General features: G+C 42.4%; 2 protein-coding genes across 2 annotated transcripts; both read left to right on the forward strand.

Annotated features, from left to right (window-relative positions):
- The first annotated feature begins 2,285 nt into the window (after positions 1-2,285).
- Positions 2,286-4,996, forward strand: LOC108948041 (uncharacterized). The gene is made up of 3 exons (XM_018776671.2): positions 2,286-2,453; positions 2,570-4,042; positions 4,823-4,996. The coding sequence occupies exons 1-3, from the start codon at positions 2,286-2,288 to the stop codon at positions 4,994-4,996; spliced, it is 1,815 nt and encodes a 604-aa protein (XP_018632187.2).
- Positions 4,997-15,602: 10,606 nt separating this feature from the next.
- On the forward strand, positions 15,603-16,082 carry LOC138899985 (uncharacterized). Its single transcript, XM_070186686.1, has one exon. It carries the CDS (start codon positions 15,603-15,605, stop codon positions 16,080-16,082), a length of 480 nt encoding a protein of 159 aa, XP_070042787.1.
- Positions 16,083-18,621: the final 2,539 nt, after the last annotated feature.

Here is an 18,621-nt window from a genome sequence, read left to right on the forward strand (position 1 = left end):
CTCCCCTCGCAGTTTTCTAAAAATGCTAGGTTTCAAGAAAAATGATGAGTTACTTTGTTTGAAGAAGTCATACATCCCATTTGAATTCCTTTATGAGCATTACGGGCACAGTAAGTCATATCGTCTTCATCATGAGGAACTTGCCATTACCTCCTTAGGTTGGACGCACTGCCGAGTTTATGTATTCATCATTTGCTTCTTGGGTTTGTTGATATTTCTAATGAAAGGGGGAAGAATTCACACTCGTTTAGCTATGGTTGCAAGAATTTTAATGGAAGGCATCGAGGGGAAAACCTACACCATCATCCATATGATCCTAGTTGAACTGTACCGCGCTCTATATCGGTGCAAGCAGGGATTCAGATATTTTGAAGGTTGTAATCTATTATTGCATGTCTGGTTATTGGAACAATTTCAGAAGGGAGAATATCGTCAATAGCTTCTGCGACGGTCATTGAATGACTACATAGCCTACCACCATCCAAAGGAAATGACATTCATCCCAGATAGGTTCGCACAGCCCGGAAGTGCTGTAAGTTGGGTATGTTTCTTCAGCAATCTGACAGACGAGAAAGTACACTGGATGTTGGAGTGGTTTCCTAGCAGTGAGTTCATCATCAGGTCAAGGGATACTACTCATTTGGTATTGATCAGGTTTGGAGGAATTTATCCCTATGCTCCTATAAGGGTAATGAGACAAGCAGGAAGAAAACAGGTCATACCTCGAGTTTCCAACATGCTCCAATACAAGGCAGATTTCAAAGGGGACATCATTCCTTTCAAGTTCGAGGTGCAACATATGTGGAACCAGAAGGTCATTGTGGAAAGAGAGACTATCGAGCCAGACTGGTACCATGCCGGTCATGTGTATTTCTATCCACCATGGTTGGTAGATGATGTAGCGGGAGACGTCAAGCCAGGGGTCAATTTGGAAAATAGGATCATTGATGATGCTGTTGAGGCACATCTCAAGTATAGAAGGCTTTGAAAAAGGGTTTTTGAGTCTGAAGCTAGACATCAGGAACAATAAAAAGTGGACATGGAGGCAATTAATGAATGGAAGGAAATCTCCACAAGCCCACCGAGAGATTTAGAATATTTGGAGCAAGGGTTGATGGAGTTTGAGGGAAAGATGAGGAAGAGACTTTTAGATTGTCAGAACACGGATGGCAATGAAGGAGGGAATCTAGCAAAGGCTTACCTATTGTTGCATATGCGCGACCTGGGGAACCTGATTGATAGAGTCAAAAGAGCCAAGCATGGAGAAGGTCCCTCAGGGACCAAATAGATTTAGCAAATGATGTTCTTTACTGCTTTCTAGCTTAGTTTTAGATTTCGATTGTAATAAGGCAAATGCCATTGGTAAATTTATTATTATTGTCTATTTAGTAAGGATTTGATTCATTTTCGCATTAATGAAATGGCGCAATTATTGGAATCAATTTTCTCCAAGTCTATGTGTCGCTTAGGTCTACCTCCGATACAATGAGGTCCCCAATTAGGACGCGAATTATTGCATGATTTTACAGAACATGTTTAAATACTACAAGCATTCTTTCAAATATCCCTTGGTGAATTGGTTACCTTTTGCTTTTTCTTTCTTTTGATTATTCCCATTCCCTAAGGTTGGTTCGTGCATACTGGCATCGTCAGCATATCACACTAGATCCAGAGGTCCTCCACCTCCTTCTCCATCAAGTGATCCTAAAGGCAAAAGCAAAGGAAAAGGGAAAATGGATGATTTAAGCGGTATCAGAAAAGACAATGCTACTATGGCAAAACACATTGAAACTTCAGATGGCCGAAGTACTCCGACACAGAACGAATTGGTCTTACGCATGGAATAGAAAATCCTGGAGCTACAAGGAGAACTTGAGCAGGTCCGAAACTTGGCAAACCTTTCCCTTACCCTAAACGTCCTTGATATCAACCAACAAAATCCAAATGCCCAAAACCCGGTACCACCCCAAAAAACGCAGAACAAAAATCCACCGCCACCAAATCAATACACCACACCTTCTCAGAGCCATAACCCTCCACCAGTACCTAATCCTCAACAACACCATCATTATTCGACTCAATACCCGCAAACCACCACTTATCATACTCCCCAGAATGCACCACAACCTACTCCTGATCCCCAAAACTCAACTAATGACCACCCTTATGCCCAGATTCCTGGAGTTCACCAAAGCAATCCTATATATGTGGAAACTTTACCCCAGAACCCACAACAAACCCTATATATACCAGAATCAATCGAGAAGGACCTGCTCATCAAGAACATGGCGGAAGAACTTAAGAAGCTCACTGGCAGAGTTCAGAGCGTCGAAGGTGGTAAGGGCATTGAAGCTTTGAATTATGAGGACTTGTGCATTCAACTAGATGTGGAACTGCCGGAGGGTTACAAACCTCCCAAGTTCGAAATGGTCGATGGAACTAGTGATCCGAAGGTACATCTACGGACATAATGTGACAAACGTGAGGAGTGGGCAAAGATGAATGAATCCGTATAAAGGTGTTCAAGAGAAGCCTCATGGGAGATGCTCTGTCCTGTTACATTAATCAGAACCCGAAGAAGTGGGTTAATTGGGTGAGCATGACGTCAGATTTCATGGACAGATTCAGGTTCAACACAGAAAATGCACTAGATGTTTTCTACATTCAAAATCTTAAGAATAAACCAATAGAAACTTTCCGCGAGTATGCTACTCGGTGGAGATTTGAAGCTATGAAAGTAAGGCCAGCACTAGAAGAAGAACAGATGAATAAGTTCTTTGTCAGAGCTCAAGACCCGCAATACTATGAAAGGCTGATGGTTATTAACCATAAATTCTCTGACATCATCAAGCCGGGAGAAAGAATAAAAGACGGGATCAATAGTGGAATGGTGACAAATTTCGAAGCACTACAGGCCACAAATAAAGCCTTGCAGTCAGGAGGTATCTCGAAGAAGAAAGAAGTGGGTGCTGTAATGGTGGCCCAGGATCTTAAGACTCCTCTCACATACCAAACACCTCCATCCACATACCATCCCTCACCCCCCATATACCAACAACCTGCCACCACCTACCATGCCTACAACACCCAACCCGCATATTATCACTCGCCACCACCCGCCCGCCAAAATTACCAAAAACCAAGACCAAACTTCGACCGCAAACCACCCAGACAATACACTCCAATTGCTGAATCCATAGACCAACTGTATGAGAGATTGAAAACTGCTGGTTATGTCACTCCCATTCCCGTCGTTGCTATGGAAAACTCTTCTCAGTGGATTAACCCAAACAAGTCATGTGCCTATCACTCAGGCATGAAGGGCCATACCATCGATGAGTGTCACACTCTGAAAGACAAGATTCAGACATTGATCGACACCAAGGTCATACAGGCAAAAGAAGCCACACCCAATGTTCAAAACAATCATCTCCCGGATCACAGAGGTGAGGGGGTGAATGTGATAGAGACCGATGAAAAATGGGATCCGGAGGGGTCAATTGGACTTATTCGGGAGGGGGATGATCCTAAAACATCCCCAGTCACCCTCACGCCCATTGTGGTACAAACCCAAGCACCTCTTGAAGTCAAGGTAACCGCACAAGCACCGTTTGAAGTTGAGATAACCACACCCTTCATTGTGATGGTAGCACCCATGCCATCTTACAAGTCTGATGCTATACCATGGAATTATGTTGCAGAAGCGAGAAGAAAAGGAAAAGCGAAAATAGAAGAAACAGGTGCAGTACAAGGCATGACTAGAACTGGCAGGGTTTATACACCAGAGCACTTAGGAGGAACAAGTAAAGAAGATGTATCTAAGCCACCTGTTGCTGAGACTGGCTATGGCGACCTTTGGAGAAAAGTAAAAGCGAGAGAATACTCTGTGGTTGACCATTTGAACAAAACTCCCACTCAGATATCTATCTTGTCACTGCTACAAAACTCTGAGACACGCAGGAATGCCCCGATGAAGGTGCTGAGTGAAGCCTATGTACCCGCCAACATCACTAGTGGGGAAATGGCCAACATGGTCGGGCAGGTACTGGAAAGACACAAAGTCACCTTTCATGAAAACGAGCTGCCACCAGAAGGACTTAGTCACAACAGGGCACTACATATCACAGTATAATTTGAGGATAAATTCATCACTAGGGTCTTGATAGATGGGGGTTCGAGTCTCAATATATGTCCACTAACCACTCAGAAGAGGTTGGGTAAAGTCCTGAACGAGATACGAGCATGAACCATGGATGTGAAGGCATTTGATGGATATCAAAGAGCCACAATCGGAGAAATCAACCTCAGCCTACAGATGGGCCCAACCTAGTTTGATGTTGAGTTTCAAGTGCTGGATATATCTGCTACCTACAATCTATTGTTGGGACGACCCTGGATACATGCCGTTGGGGCATTGGCCTCTACTCTGCATCAGACCGTGAAATTTGAATGGAACCACTAGGAGGTGATCATCCACGGAGATGAAAGTAATCCCATTTATACCAATCAGACTGTTCCGATCATCGAGAATAGGAGGAAGTTAGGTGGAGAAACATAACATCGCATTGAGCGCATCAACACAATTGAAAAGGATAGATGGTGGAGCAACAAGATAGAAAGCATACTGCTATGGACAGGGTATGAACCTGGCAAGGGTCTCGGCAAGAATCTCCAAGGGATCACCAAATCAGTACAACCGAAGCATCATGGTACAACTTTCATACTTGGGTACGAATATACTTGGCAAGAGTGCTATGATTTGTCGCCACCATGGTGTGGTCCTTATTATCCGTTGGGACAACCGGTACCACATTTGCACCAGACATTTCATCAAGCTGACATAATGTGGGGGTCTGAGGAAGATGAAGCCTTAGCTCGCATAAGAAAGCTGTTCTTGGATGACGAAGACATGGATTGCAGTGCGATAGTTGAGGAGGAGAACAAGGAAGACCTTACCATTCAGACCGTTGAAAAAGGAGTTGTTCTCAAGAATTGAACTGCTGCACTATCCCGGGCCCGTCGAGTTCCTGGGTAGCCTGACAATTAGCATCAGTTATTTTAAAGCAAATTTTGAGAATCTAAGATATTTTCAGTATTTTGTTTTAAACGTATTTTGTTTTGAAATAATTGCTCGAGTCATCGAGCCGTACTTGTTGATGTTTTTCAAAATTTTATTAATGCATTTCTATTTTTAGTATTTATTGTTATTCTTTACATTTTCTCTCTACAACATTATTATTACCTATTCCGATGAACCTATGACTGTGACATATAATGAGGCAACGCGACATAAGGATAATGATTCAGAGGATATGGAAGACGACATAATACTTGAGGAAATTGTCAAAGAAGTGGAAAACTTTGAAAACAAGCCTAAGTCTAATTTAGACGAGACTGAGATAGTTAACTTAGGGGACTCTGAAGCGGTCAAGAAAACACGTATAAGCATTTACCTATCACCATCAGAGAAGGAAGAGTATGTCCGATTCCTAAAAGAGTATGAAGATATCTTTGCATGGTCCTACGATGATATGACTAGTTTGAGCACATCCATAGTGGCTCACAAGCTACCTACCAATCCCATTTGTCCACCGGTAAAACAGAAGATCAGAAAATTCAAGCCGGATATGAGTTTGAAGATAAAAGAGGAGGTCACCAAGCAAATCAAATCCAAGGTACTCAGAGTGGTTGAATATCCGACTTGGTTGGCCAACATTGTGCTAGTTCCAAAGAAAGATGGGAAAGTCAGAGTGTGTGTTGATTACCGAGATTTAAATAGGGCAAGTCCCAAAGATGATTTCCCATTGCCTAATATACACATACTGATCGACAATTGTGCCAAGCATGAACTCCAGTCCTTTGTGGATTGCTTTGCAGGGTATCATCAGATTTGGATGGATGGAGAGGATGCCGAGAAAACAGCCTTTATGACACCATGGGGAATGTACTGCTATAAAATAATGCCGTTTAGTTTAAAGAATGTTGGAGCCACTTACATGAGAGGCATGACAACCATTTTCCACGACATGACACACAAAGAAATAGAGGTGTACGTGGATGATGTCATCATCAAATCCAGAAGAAGCACATATCATATAGCAGACTTGAGGAAATTCTTTGATCGGCTTTGAAGGTAAAATCTGAAACTGAATCCTACAAAGTGTGCCTTCGGAGTCCCTGCCGTAAAATTGCTAGGATTCATCGTCAGTCGTCGAGGGATTGAATTGTGCCCGTCAAAGGTCAAAGCTATCTAGGACTTGCCACCGCCGAAGAATAAGAAAGATGTGATGAGCTTCTTATGGAGACTCAACTACATCATCCATTTCATAGCACAATTAACCGTGATCTGTGAGCCGATCTTCAAAATGCTGAAGAAAGATGCTGCAACAAGCTGGACTGAAGAATGTCAGAAAGCCTTTGACAAAATCAAGGAGTATTTGTCTAAACAACCTGTTATGGTCCTACCAGAACCAGGAAGACCTTTGATGCTTTATGTATCTGTACTAGATGGAGCTTTTGGTTGCATTCTGGGACAACATGATGAGACTGGAAGAAAGGAGCAGGCAATATATTATCTGAGTAAGCAATTCACACCTTACGAAGCCCAGTACTCTTTGTTGGAGCACACCTGCTGCTCTTTGACATGGATAGCTCAAAAGTTAAGGCATTATTTCTGTGCATACACCACATATCTCATATCAAGGATGGATATGCTAAAATACATCTTCAAGAAACCCATGCCTACGGGAAAGTTAGAAAAATGGTAGATATTGGTGAGTGAATTCGACATCATCTATGTAACTCAGAAAGCGGTCAAAGGGCAGGCATTGGTAGATCATTTGGCAGAAAATCCTGTAGATGGAGAATACGAACCATTGAAAACGTATTTCCCCCGATGAAGAGGTATCATTCGTAGGAGAAGATATCACCAAAGCATATGATTGCTGGAGAATGTTCTTCGATGGAGCTGCAAACTTCAAAAGAGTGGGTATCAGAGCTGTCTTAGTATCTGAAACTGGCCAACACTATCCGGTATCTGCCAAACTCAGGTTTTCATATACCAACAATATGACAGAACATGAGGCTTATATCTTGGGACTCAGGTTGGTCATTGACATGAACGCCCAGGAGTTGTCGGTGATTGGAGATTCCGATCTTTTGGTGCATTAGGTTTTAGGAGAGTGGGCTACCAAGAACACCAAAATATTACCATATCTGCACTGTGTACAAGAGCTGATCAAGAGGTTCACGAAGATAGAGTTCAAACATGTTCTGAGGATTCAGAACTAGTTCGCAGATACATTTCCACTTTATCTTCCATGATACAACACCCACACAGGAACTTCATCAATCCTATCCCAATAGGAATTCATAATCAACCGGCTTATTGCTCTCATGTTGAAGAAGAAAGTGACGGAAATCCGTGGTTCCACGACATCAAAGAATACTTGGGAGATGGAGAGTATCCGGAATATACGACTCATACTCAGAAGCACACACTCTGAAGGTTAGCCAACCATTTCTTTCAAAGCGGAGGAATTCTATACAGAAGGACTCCAGTCCTGGGATTATTATGGTGTGTCGACGCCAAGGAAGCATCCAAATTGCTCGAGGAAATACATGCCGGAACCTGCGGACCGCACATGAATGGCTTTGTCTTAGCCAAGAAAATACTAAGAGCAGGATATTTCTAGATGACTAATGGAAACAGACTGCATCAAGTATGCCCAGAAGTGTCACCAATGCCAGATACATACTAATATGATACGAGTGCCACCCAATGAACTCAATGCAACAAGCGCACCCTGGCCTTTCTCTGTTTGGGGTATGGATGTCATCGGTCCAATTGAACCCGCTGATTCAAATGGGCATAGGTTCATTCTGGTGGCCATAGACTATTTCACAAAGTGGGTCGATGCCGCATCTTACAAAGCTGTAACGAAGAAGGTCATCACAGATTTTGTTCGGGATCACATTGTTTTTTTGATTCGGAGTGCCAGAATCAATCATCACCGACAACGCCGCCAATCTCAATAGTGATTTAATGAAGGCTATGTGAGAAACTTTCAAGATCAAGCATAAGAATTCCACAACATACATGCCGCAGATGAATGGAGCTGTAGAAGCCGCCAACAAAAACATCAAAAAGATACTAAGGAAAATGGTAGACAATTACAAACAATGGCACGAGAAGCTGCCATTTGCAATGCTCGGGTATCGTACCATGGTTCGCACATCAACTGGGGCAACTCCTTACCTGCTGGTCTACGGTACGGAAGCGGCTATCCCTGCCGAAGTAGAAATCCCCTCTCTAAGAATCATACAAGAAGCTGTGCTTAGCGACGCAGAATGGGTACAAAGCTGATATGAACAACTAGCTCTCATCAATGGGAAAAGAATGAATACGGTATGTCACAGTCAACTCTACCAGAATAGAATGGTAAGAGAAAAGGTCAGGCCAAGACAATTCACATAGGGGAAGTTAGTGCTAAAACGGATCTTCCCACATCAGGACGAAGCCAAGGGAAAGTTCTCACCCAGCTGGCAAGGTCCCTACATGGTTCATCGAGTACTAACAGGATGAGCACTCATACTTGCAGAAATGGATGGAGAGATTTGGCCAAACCCTATTAACTCAGACGCAGTCAAGAGATACTATGTTTAGGATTGTTTACATTTCTTCACTTGATGTAACTGAACTAAGCTTGACCTGATTTCCATTTAAGAGGGGATACGTAGGCAGCCCTATGGGTTCGGTCACATCTTAATAAAATCTTCATTTTCCCCACAATTAGAAACTGGGGCAAGATCACAAGTTCAGCCAACTTCGTCATATACCGAACAACCAAAAGTATTGTCGGAAGTATGCATTTAAACTGGGGGCAGAATTTTAAGGGGGACCCTCAAAATTCTAAGGCAAGGAGGTCGCAATGTCTCTAAAATGTGTCACAGTCACCGGTTCATCTAAACTATTTGATGTCGCATACTACTACATTTCGAAAAATTTGTTTCTATGACAGCCAGATATTGCCCAGGGAAACTCAAACAGGATCCCAAGACAAGAGCAAAGGCCGAGCAAGAAGACAAAATCACGAACCGACCTTGCCCCCACAAAACTCACGATTTTTCTTTGGATGCAGGCACGATAAAACAATATTATCCGCAGATACATCAAGTCACTACCTTCATGACTATGAGTTACCTAACGCAGACACCTCCAGTTAAGAAATACTTTACTTTCTCACTGCCTTCCCTTTCATGAGGCTGAGCATTACCTCCCTAATTGCATAAGGCTAATCATTGCCTTTCCCTGCATGATACTAAGCATTGTCTTCTCTACTTGCATGAGACTAAGCATTGTCTCCTCTTCTTGCATAAGGCTAAGCCCTGCCTTTCCTGCATGAGACTAAGCACTGCCTTTCCTGCAGGAGACTAAGCATTGTCTCCTCTTCTTGCATAAGGCTAAGCACTGCCTTTCCTGCATGAGACTAAGCATTGTCTCCTCTTCTTGTATGAGGCTAAGCATTGTCTCCTCTTCTTGCATGAGGCTAAGCATTGTCTCCTCTTCTTGCATAAGGCTAAGCACTGCCTTTCCCTGTATGAGACTAAGCATTGTCTCCTCCTCTTGCATAAGGCTAAGCCCTGATTTTCTTGCATGAGGCTAAGCATTGTCTCCTCCTCTTGCATAAGGCTAAGCCCTGCTTTTCTTGCATGAGACTAAGCATTGTCTCATCTTCTTGCATAAGGCTAAGCCCTGCCTTTACTACATGAGACTAAGAACTGCCTTTCCTACATGAGACTAAGCATTGTCTCCTCTTCTTGCATAAGGCTAAGCACTGCCTTTCCTGCATGAGACTAAGCATTGTCTCCTCTTCTTGTATGAGGCTAAGCATTGTCTACTCTTCTTGTATGAGGCTAAGCATTGTCTCATCTTCTTACATAAGGCTAAGAACTGCCTTTCCTGCATCAGACTAAGTATTGTCTCCTCTTCCTGCATAAGGCTAAGCACTGCCTTTCCTGCATGAGACTAAGAATTATCTCCTTTTCTTACATGAGGCTTTAATTTTCCATTGTTATCATACTGCTCACCTAGAAAACATGCCTATAGGGGCTAAGTATAAAAAAATCAGTTTCAATCGTTAACCGTTAGAAATCCTGCCTATGGGGTATTACCACTCGCTTTATAGTGTCAATACTAAGCTTTCAAACACTGTTTCATTGCTTAGCCATGCCACTATTAAAGAGCATGCCCATAGGATCAAACACGAGTAATTATGAATATTTGCGATGGTTCTAACTGCCCCCTACTGCATAAATCACCTAGAGATCATGTCTATAATCTTAAAGTGTCGTCTTGCATCTGAAACTGCATGCACGTTTGAATCCAAGGTCATATAGAAATCGCGTCTATATGGCTTAAATGGCTTTAATTTGTCTCAGTTCTGAAATTGTCTAATGCCTAATGTGAGAACCTGTTTTACGTGCATTTATTGTTTAAGTGTGGAGGCTAACTTGAGCTCCTAACTGTCCTTACATGAAGAAGTCCAAGTTGTTTTGTATGTCGCCTAGTTTTATCATTTTGAGCAGCCTAAGTAAAGTCTAGAACCACCCTAAATAGAGGTCCAATGCCTCCTGGACCATAGGTACAGGATGGGTAGTGCACGCATAGGTCACGACTTAGAATTGAATTAGAGCGCTTAAGTAAACAACTTTAACATAGTAATCGGGTAGCAGGAGATGATAGTGTGTGCCCGCTGAATAATATGAGTAATTCCCTACCTCAAGGAAGTTGCGAAGTATTATTTATGTTGCACGGGGTGATCTTTTAGGCTAAAAAACTTAGGTATGAGTTGGTCCCCAACATCAACTATCAGAACACCACCATCCAGAATCAAACACGACCCCATAACACATAAGCCTAAAATCTGCCACCCACAGCTCCACAAAATCCTCCCGCAAAGCACCAACATCAAAACCCCGCACCCCCTCAAAACCCTAACCCTCCACCAGTGCAAACCCCTCAATAACACCACCAACACCCGACCCAGTATCCACAAACCACTACTTATCATACCCCTCAGAACGTGCCATAACTTACCCCTGATCCCCCTCAAACCTCAATCAATGATCACCCAAATACTCAAGTCCCAAGGACGTACCAAGGCAACCTGATATATGTGGAAACCTTAACACACACCCTGCAACAAAAAAATACATACCCAAACCAACTGAGAAGGACTTGCTCATCCAGAATATGGATGAAGAGCTAAAGAGGTTGATAGGAAAAGTACAGGGTGTTGAGGGTGGGAAAGGTATTGAAGGTTTGAAGTTTGAAGACATGTGTATCCAGCCAGACGTGGAATTGCCGGAGGATTACAAACCACCTAAGTTTGAAATGTTTGATGGCACCAGTGATCCTAAGGTGCATTTAAGAACCTACTATGACAAGCTTGTAGGAGTGGGAAAAAATGAACAAATCAGCATGAAGCTGTTCATGCGAAGCCTTACCGGGGATGCCTTATCCTGGTACATTAGCCAGAATCCAAAGAAGTGGTCAAACAGGGAAAGCATGGCATCCGATTTCATGGATAGATTCAAGTTCAATACAGAAAATGCACAGGAAATTTTCTATATCCAGAACCTCAAGAAGAAGACAACAGAAACCTTCAGGAGTATGCTACTCGCCGGAGATCAGAGGCTGCCAAGGTGAGGCTACCAATAGAAGAAGAGAAAATTAATAAGTTCTTTGTCAGAGCTCAAGATCCATAGTATTATGAAAGATTGATGGTTATAGAGAATCACAAGTTCTCTGTCATCATCAAGTTGGGAGAAAAGATAGAAGAGGGAATCAAGAGCGGTATGTTGACCAATTTTGAGGTGCTGCAAGTCACAAATAAAGCCTTACATCCCGGAGGTATTTCAAAGAAAAAGGAAGTGGGTGCCGTGATGGTAGCTCAGGGCCCTAAGTCTCCCCTTACCTATCAGACAACTCTACCAATATATCAACCCTCACCTCAAAAATACCAATACCACACCACTACCTACCATACCTATAATACCAAACCTGCACATTACCATTCACTTCTTCCGCCCGCCAAAACTACCCAAAGCCATGACCAAACTTTGATCGCAAAACTCCCAGACAATACACTGGTATCGCCGAACCCATAACCCAACTATATGAGAGACTGAAGGCCGCTAGTTATGTCACTCCCATTCCTGCCGCTGCTCTTGAAAATCTTTCCTAGTGGATTAACCCAAACAAGACCTGTGTCTACCACTCAGGCATAAAGGGTCATACTATCGAGCAATGCCGCATGTTGAAGGATAAAATCCAGACACTGATCGACACCAAAGTTATACAGGCAAAGGAGTCCGCGCCGAATGCCCGCAATAACCCTCATCCTGATCACAAGGGCGATGGAGTGAATCTGATAGAGACTGATGATGAATGGGATCATGAAGGATCCATCGGGCTTATCCAAGAGGTGAACGCTCCCAAAACATTCACCGATTGTGGTACAAACCCAGGCGCCATTCGAGGTCGAGGTAGCTACGCCCTTTACTATGATGGTAGCTCCCACACTGTCTTATAAGTCTAATGCTTTCCCATGGGATTATGTGGCGGAGGCGAGGAGAAAAGGAAAAGCCAAGATGGAAGAGATAGGTGCTGCACAAGGAATGACCAGAACTGACAGGGTTTACACCGACAAAACTTGGAGGAACGAGTAAGGAAACCTCACTGAAACCACTTGTTGTGAAGACATGCACTGATGATATTTGGAGGAAGGCACAGGCGAGGGAATACTCTGTTGTTGATAACCTAAACAAGACTCCCGCCCAAATATCTATGTTGTCAATGTTGTAGAACTCAGATGCGCACAAGAATTCCTTGATAAAGGTGTTAAGTGAAGCTTATGTACCTACCAATATTACTATTGGAGAGATGGCGAACATGGTGGGGCAGATATTGGAGAGTCATAAGATTACTATCCACAAAGATGATCTGCCATCGGAAGGATTAATTCATAACAAAGAATTGCACATCACTATGAAATATGAAGACATATTCATTGCTAGGGTTTTGATAGACGTGGGTTTAAGTTTGAACATATGCCCGCTGACTACTTTGAAAAGATTGGGTATAGGCCTACATGAGATATGGATGGGAAGTATGAACGTGAAAGCATTTGATGGATCTCAGAGATCTACTCTATGAGAGATCAACCTGGATCTGAAGATCGGCCCAACCTGGTTCGACGTTGAATTCCAGGTGCTAGATATATCCGCTACATATAACTTGTTGCTTGGACGACCATGGATACATACGGCTGGGGCAGCCGCTTTTACTCTGCACTAGTCTATGAAGTTCGAGTGGAATCATCAGGAGGTAATTATTCATGGAGATGGAAGTAACCGTATCTACACCAACCAGACTGTGCCAACTATCGAGAATAGAAGGAAATTGGGAGGAGAGACATTCCACAACATTGAGCGGATAAACGCAATCGAGAAAGGGCGATGGTGGAGCAACAAGATAGAGAGCATACTGATATGGTTAGAGTATGAACCAGGCAAGGGGCTTGGTTCTAAGCTTCAAGGGATCACAGAACCAATACGACCACAATACCTTGGCACATACTTTGGTCTCGGATATGAATACACCGTGCAAGATTATAATGATTGTATACCACCATGGCGTGACTTCTACTATCAAATGGAACAATCCATACCGCCGCTGCACCAGACATTTTGCCAGACTAATGTGATTTGGGGATCCGTGGAAGATGAGGTTTTGGCCGGCATGATTAATCTGTTTATGGACGTGGAAAATATGGAGTGCAATGCGATCTTGGAGGAGGAGGAGAAAGACCTTACCATTTAGACAGTGGGAGATGTGGCTGCTCTGAGGAACTATACTGCTGCACCATCCCAGGCTCGCCGAGCACCTGGCATAATTATTACATATCCTGATGAACCTACGACTGTGACATATAATGAGACAACGCAACATCAGGAAAGTGATTGGGAAGATTGGGAAGATGATATAATACCTAAGGAAGTTATCAAAGAAGTAGAGAATTTTAAGCATAAACCAAAGTCCAATCTGGAAGAAACTAAGGCAGTTAACTTAGGGGGTTCTGAAACAGTTAAAGAAACTCGCATTAGCATTCATCTATCACCGTCAGAGAAGGAAGAGTACATTATTTTTCTAAAAGAATATGAGGATATTTTCGCATGGTCCTACGACATCATGACCGGGTTAAGTACATTCATAGTGGCTCACAAGCTACCTACCAACCCTATGTGTCCGCCAGTAAAGCAGAAGATCAGGAAATTCAACCCACATACAAGTTTAAAGATAAAAGAAGAGGTTACCAAGAAAATCAAAGCCAAGATCCGTCGGATGGTCGAGTACCCAACTTGGCTAGCTAACATTGTACTGGTTCCAAAAAAGGATGGGAAAGTCAAGGTGTGCATTGACTATAGAGATCTAAACAGAGCAAGTCCTAAGGATGATTTCCCATTGCCTAACGTACACATACTGATCGACAACTGCGCCAAGCATGAACTACAATCCTTTGTGGATTTCTTTGCAGGATATCACTAAATTTGGATGGACGAAGAGGATACCGATAATACAGCCTTCATCACGCCATGGGGAATATACTGCTACAAAATTATGTCGTTTGGCTTAAAGAACATCGGGGCGACCTACATGAGGGCCATGACTACACTTTTCCACGATATGACACATAAAGAAATAGTGGTATACGTAGATGACATCATCATCAAGTCTAAGAGGTGTTCGAACCATATAACAGACCTGAGAAAGTTTTTCGACCGACTTCGAAAGTACAATCTGAAGTTGAATCCTTCAAAATGTGCTTTCGGAGTCCCTGCTGGAAAGTGGTTGGGTTTCATCGTCAGTCATCGCGGCATTGAGTTAGACCCGTCAAAGATCAAAGCTATTCAGGACCTGCCACCACCAAAGAGCAAGAAGGATGTGATGAGTTTTCTAGGCCGCCTCAATTATATCAGCTATTTTATAGCATAATCAATGGTAATATGTGAGCAGATCTTCAAAATGCTGATGAAAGATGTTGCGTCGAGTTGGAGTGAAGAGTGCTAGAAGGGTTTTGATAAAATCAAGGAGTACTTGTCCAATCCGCACGTATTGGTCCCACTAGAGCCCGGGAGACCTTTATTGCTATACCTATCCATGTTAGACGGAGCCTTTGGATGCGTCCTGCGGCAACATGATGAAATCGGGAGAAAGGAGCATGCAATATACTATCTGAGTAAGAAGTTCACACCTTACGAAGCCCGGTACTCTTTGTTGGGACTTACTTGTTGTGCCCTGACGTGGATACCCAGAAATTGAGACACTACTTTTACACATACACCACATATCTCATATCGAGGATTGATCAGCTAAAATATATGTTTCAGAAACCCATGCCTACGGGTAAGCTACCAAAGTGGAAGATATTACTAAGCGAGTTCGATATCATCTATGTAACTCAAAAGGCAGTCAAGGGGCAAGCATTAGCTGATTAACTGGCGGAGAACCCCATAGACGGAGATACAAATCACTGAAGATGTATTTTCCCGACGAGGAAGTGTCATTTATAGGGGAAGAAATTGCCGAAGCATATGATGGTTGGAGGATATTTTTCGACGGAGCCAAAAACTTCAAAGGAGTGGGCATCAGAGTTGTCCTGGTATTAGAAATCGGTCAACATTACTCGGTATCTGTCAAGCCCAGGTTCTCGTGCACCAACAATATGGTAGAATACAAGGCTTGCATCTTGGGACTCAGGTTGGCCATCAACATGAATATTCAGGAATTGCTGGTAATCAGAGATTCAAATTTGCTAGTATATCAAGTACTCGGGGAATGGGCCACCAAGAACACTAAGATATTGTCGTACCTACACTGTGTACAAGATCTGATCAAGAGGTTCACAAAGATAGAATTCAAACATGTTCCAAGAATTCAGAACGAATTCACAGATGCACTGGCTACCTTGTCTTCCATGATACATCACCCAGACAAGAACTTTATTGATCCCATCTAATAGAGATCCGTAAGCAGCTAGCTTATTGTGCTCATGTTGAAGAAGAGTTCGATGGGAATCCATGGTTTCACAATATCAAGGACTATTTGGAGAAAAGAGAATACCTAGAAAATGCTATGCATACCCAGAAGTGCACGCTTTGAAGATTGGCCAACAATTTCTTTCAAAGCGGAGGAATTTTGTATAGAAAGACTCTTGACTTGGGACTACTATGATGCGTCGATGCCAAGTAAGCATCTAGATTACTCGAAGAGATATATGCCGGAACCTGCGAACCTTACATGAACGGGTTCGTTCTAGCCAAGAAGATATTAAGGGCAGGGTCTCGTGCCCCATTTTTATCGCGAAAGTGGATTTCGACGTGTTGACAACTCTTTTGGATGGGAGATAGAGTGCCAAAAGAAGAAGAGTTGCCACCAAATGATTTTTGAGGCGCGTTAGGGCACCTATTATGTAGATAACTCTGTTTGACTAGTCAATGTCACCAAAGATCGGGTAAGGGCTCAAATTACCTCAAAGAGAAGGTGTTAGGCACTCTTCGAGGTCCACAACTGTGGGTCCCGGCCGAACTTAAGATTACGTGGATTAAAAATAGAAAAGATAAACAAAGAGAGTAAGGGTCAAAGAAATTTATTATAACACAATGAGGAATGAGGATTACAAGGATATAACTATGACAACCTTTATTAGACGGCTAAATGTATAAAGAAGGGGGGGTCATAAGTTTTTTAGCCTAAAGGATCACCCCGTGCAATATAAATAATACTTCACAACTCCTTCGAGGTGGGGAATTACTCATATTATTCAGCGGGCACAGACTATCATCTCCTGCTACCCGATTACTATGTTAAAGTTGTTTACTTAGGTGCTCTAATTAAATTCTAAGGCGTACCCTATGCGTGCACTGCACGTCCCGTATCTATGGTCCAGGAGGCATTGGACCTCTATTTATGGTGGTTCTAGACTTTACTTAGGCTGCTCAAAATGATAAAACTAGTCGACATGCAAAACAAATTGGACTTCATGTAAGGACAATTAAGGTTTAAGTTAGCCTCCACACTTAAACAATAAATGCACGCAAAACAAGTTCTCACATTAGGCGTTAGACAGTTTCGAAACTGTGGCGAATTAAAGATATTAATCCATATAGACACGGTTTGTATGTGACCTTGTATTCAAACGTGCAGGCAGTTTCAGATGCAAGGTGCCACTTTAAACTTATGGATATGATTTCCAAACAACTGTATAATTTAGTGGTATCTAGTATTGCAATTACAGGTTATAAGTGATTAAAACTATAGACATGATCTCTAGGTGATTTACGCAGTGGTTGGCAGTGATAACCATTAGAAATACTCAGAATTACTCAGTTTGATCCTATGGGCATGCTTTCTAATAGTGGCATGGCTAAGCAATGAAACAATATTTGGAAAGTTCAGCATAAACACTTTAAAGCGAGTAGTAATACCCTATAGGCAAGATTTCCAACGATTAACGATTGCAGCTGATATTTTTTATACTTAGCCCCTATAGCCATGTTTTCTAGGTGAACAACATGATAACAATAGCAAATCAACCAATTAAAGTCATATAGGCAGGATTTCTAGATGAAGATTAGTAGAACATAAGCTAGTATAATCCTATAGGCATGGTATCTAATGAATATGTTGCAGTTATGAAAATTGAAAGAATGGTTATCGACATTTTTATTTACTATAGACATGTTGTCTAGCAGTAGACATAGGAATAAATAAAGTACTTATGCTTTGATAGTAGGCAAGTTGTGTGAGTGTGTGATTTTCCTAATGGCATGATTTCTACCAGTGCACATGGAAATTGAATGGCATGTATATAGTAGGTTGGGCAACAAGTAGACCATACGAACCCTATAGGCATGTTTTCTATCCTTTCATGCAAAACATTAGAGGATACCCATTTCCCCGATTTCACTAGCACCCCAAATTGTTTATTACAAAATTATTACAGACCCAATAACGAATGTAATTATAACATATTATACAAGAAATAGCAGTAGGCCTATAACAGGCCCAAAAGGAGATACCCAGTACTGCCCGGGCCTTCAACAAATGCTTTCTTAACAAATAGCATGCGCAGATCCCAACATGGGGCTATATTCATCAGCACAACCCAGAAACCATAGAGGAACTCAAACCAAACAGCCATAGATTGATCATATGACCCAAACATTGAATCACATAGAAACCACTTAAATAACCCAATTTGCATATTCAGCAGATAGAATGAGGAAAGAACTGAGTGTCAGAGACAACTAAGGTCTCAGTAGTAAAGAGGGTGGCCAAAGAACCCCAAGTCCTAGTGTGTCAAAAATCACAAGGTTCTCAAATGGATCCCGAGAAGTGCTCACACTAGGGAGGTCAATAGAGAAAGTCATAGTGGCCTTGGCTTTCAGCCGACCAAGAGTGATAGATTCAGAATAGTCTAGGAACCAAATGAGAATGAGAGAACAATGGTTAAGGGACAGAATTTGAAGCGTTGCACTTGTATTTTAGGAAGCAGA

Source organism: Nicotiana tomentosiformis, chromosome 10, assembly GCF_000390325.3.
Source record: "Nicotiana tomentosiformis chromosome 10, ASM39032v3, whole genome shotgun sequence".
NCBI classification, from domain to species: Eukaryota; Viridiplantae; Streptophyta; class Magnoliopsida; order Solanales; family Solanaceae; genus Nicotiana; species Nicotiana tomentosiformis.

Excerpts from the sequence above, each read along its gene's own strand:
- LOC138899985 (XM_070186686.1), top strand. The coding sequence starts at position 15,603 with ATGTATTTTCCCGACGAGGAAGTGTCATTTATAGGGGAAGAAATTGCC.
- LOC108948041 (XM_018776671.2), top strand. The coding sequence starts at position 2,286 with ATGGCGGAAGAACTTAAGAAGCTCACTGGCAGAGTTCAGAGCGTCGAA. Across the intron at positions 2,454-2,569 it reads ATGGAACTAGTGATCCGAAG|AACCCGAAGAAGTGGGTTAA; the intron begins GTACATCTACGG and ends TACATTAATCAG. Across the intron at positions 4,043-4,822 it reads TGGCCAACATGGTCGGGCAG|ACATTTCATCAAGCTGACAT; the intron begins GTACTGGAAAGA and ends CATTTGCACCAG.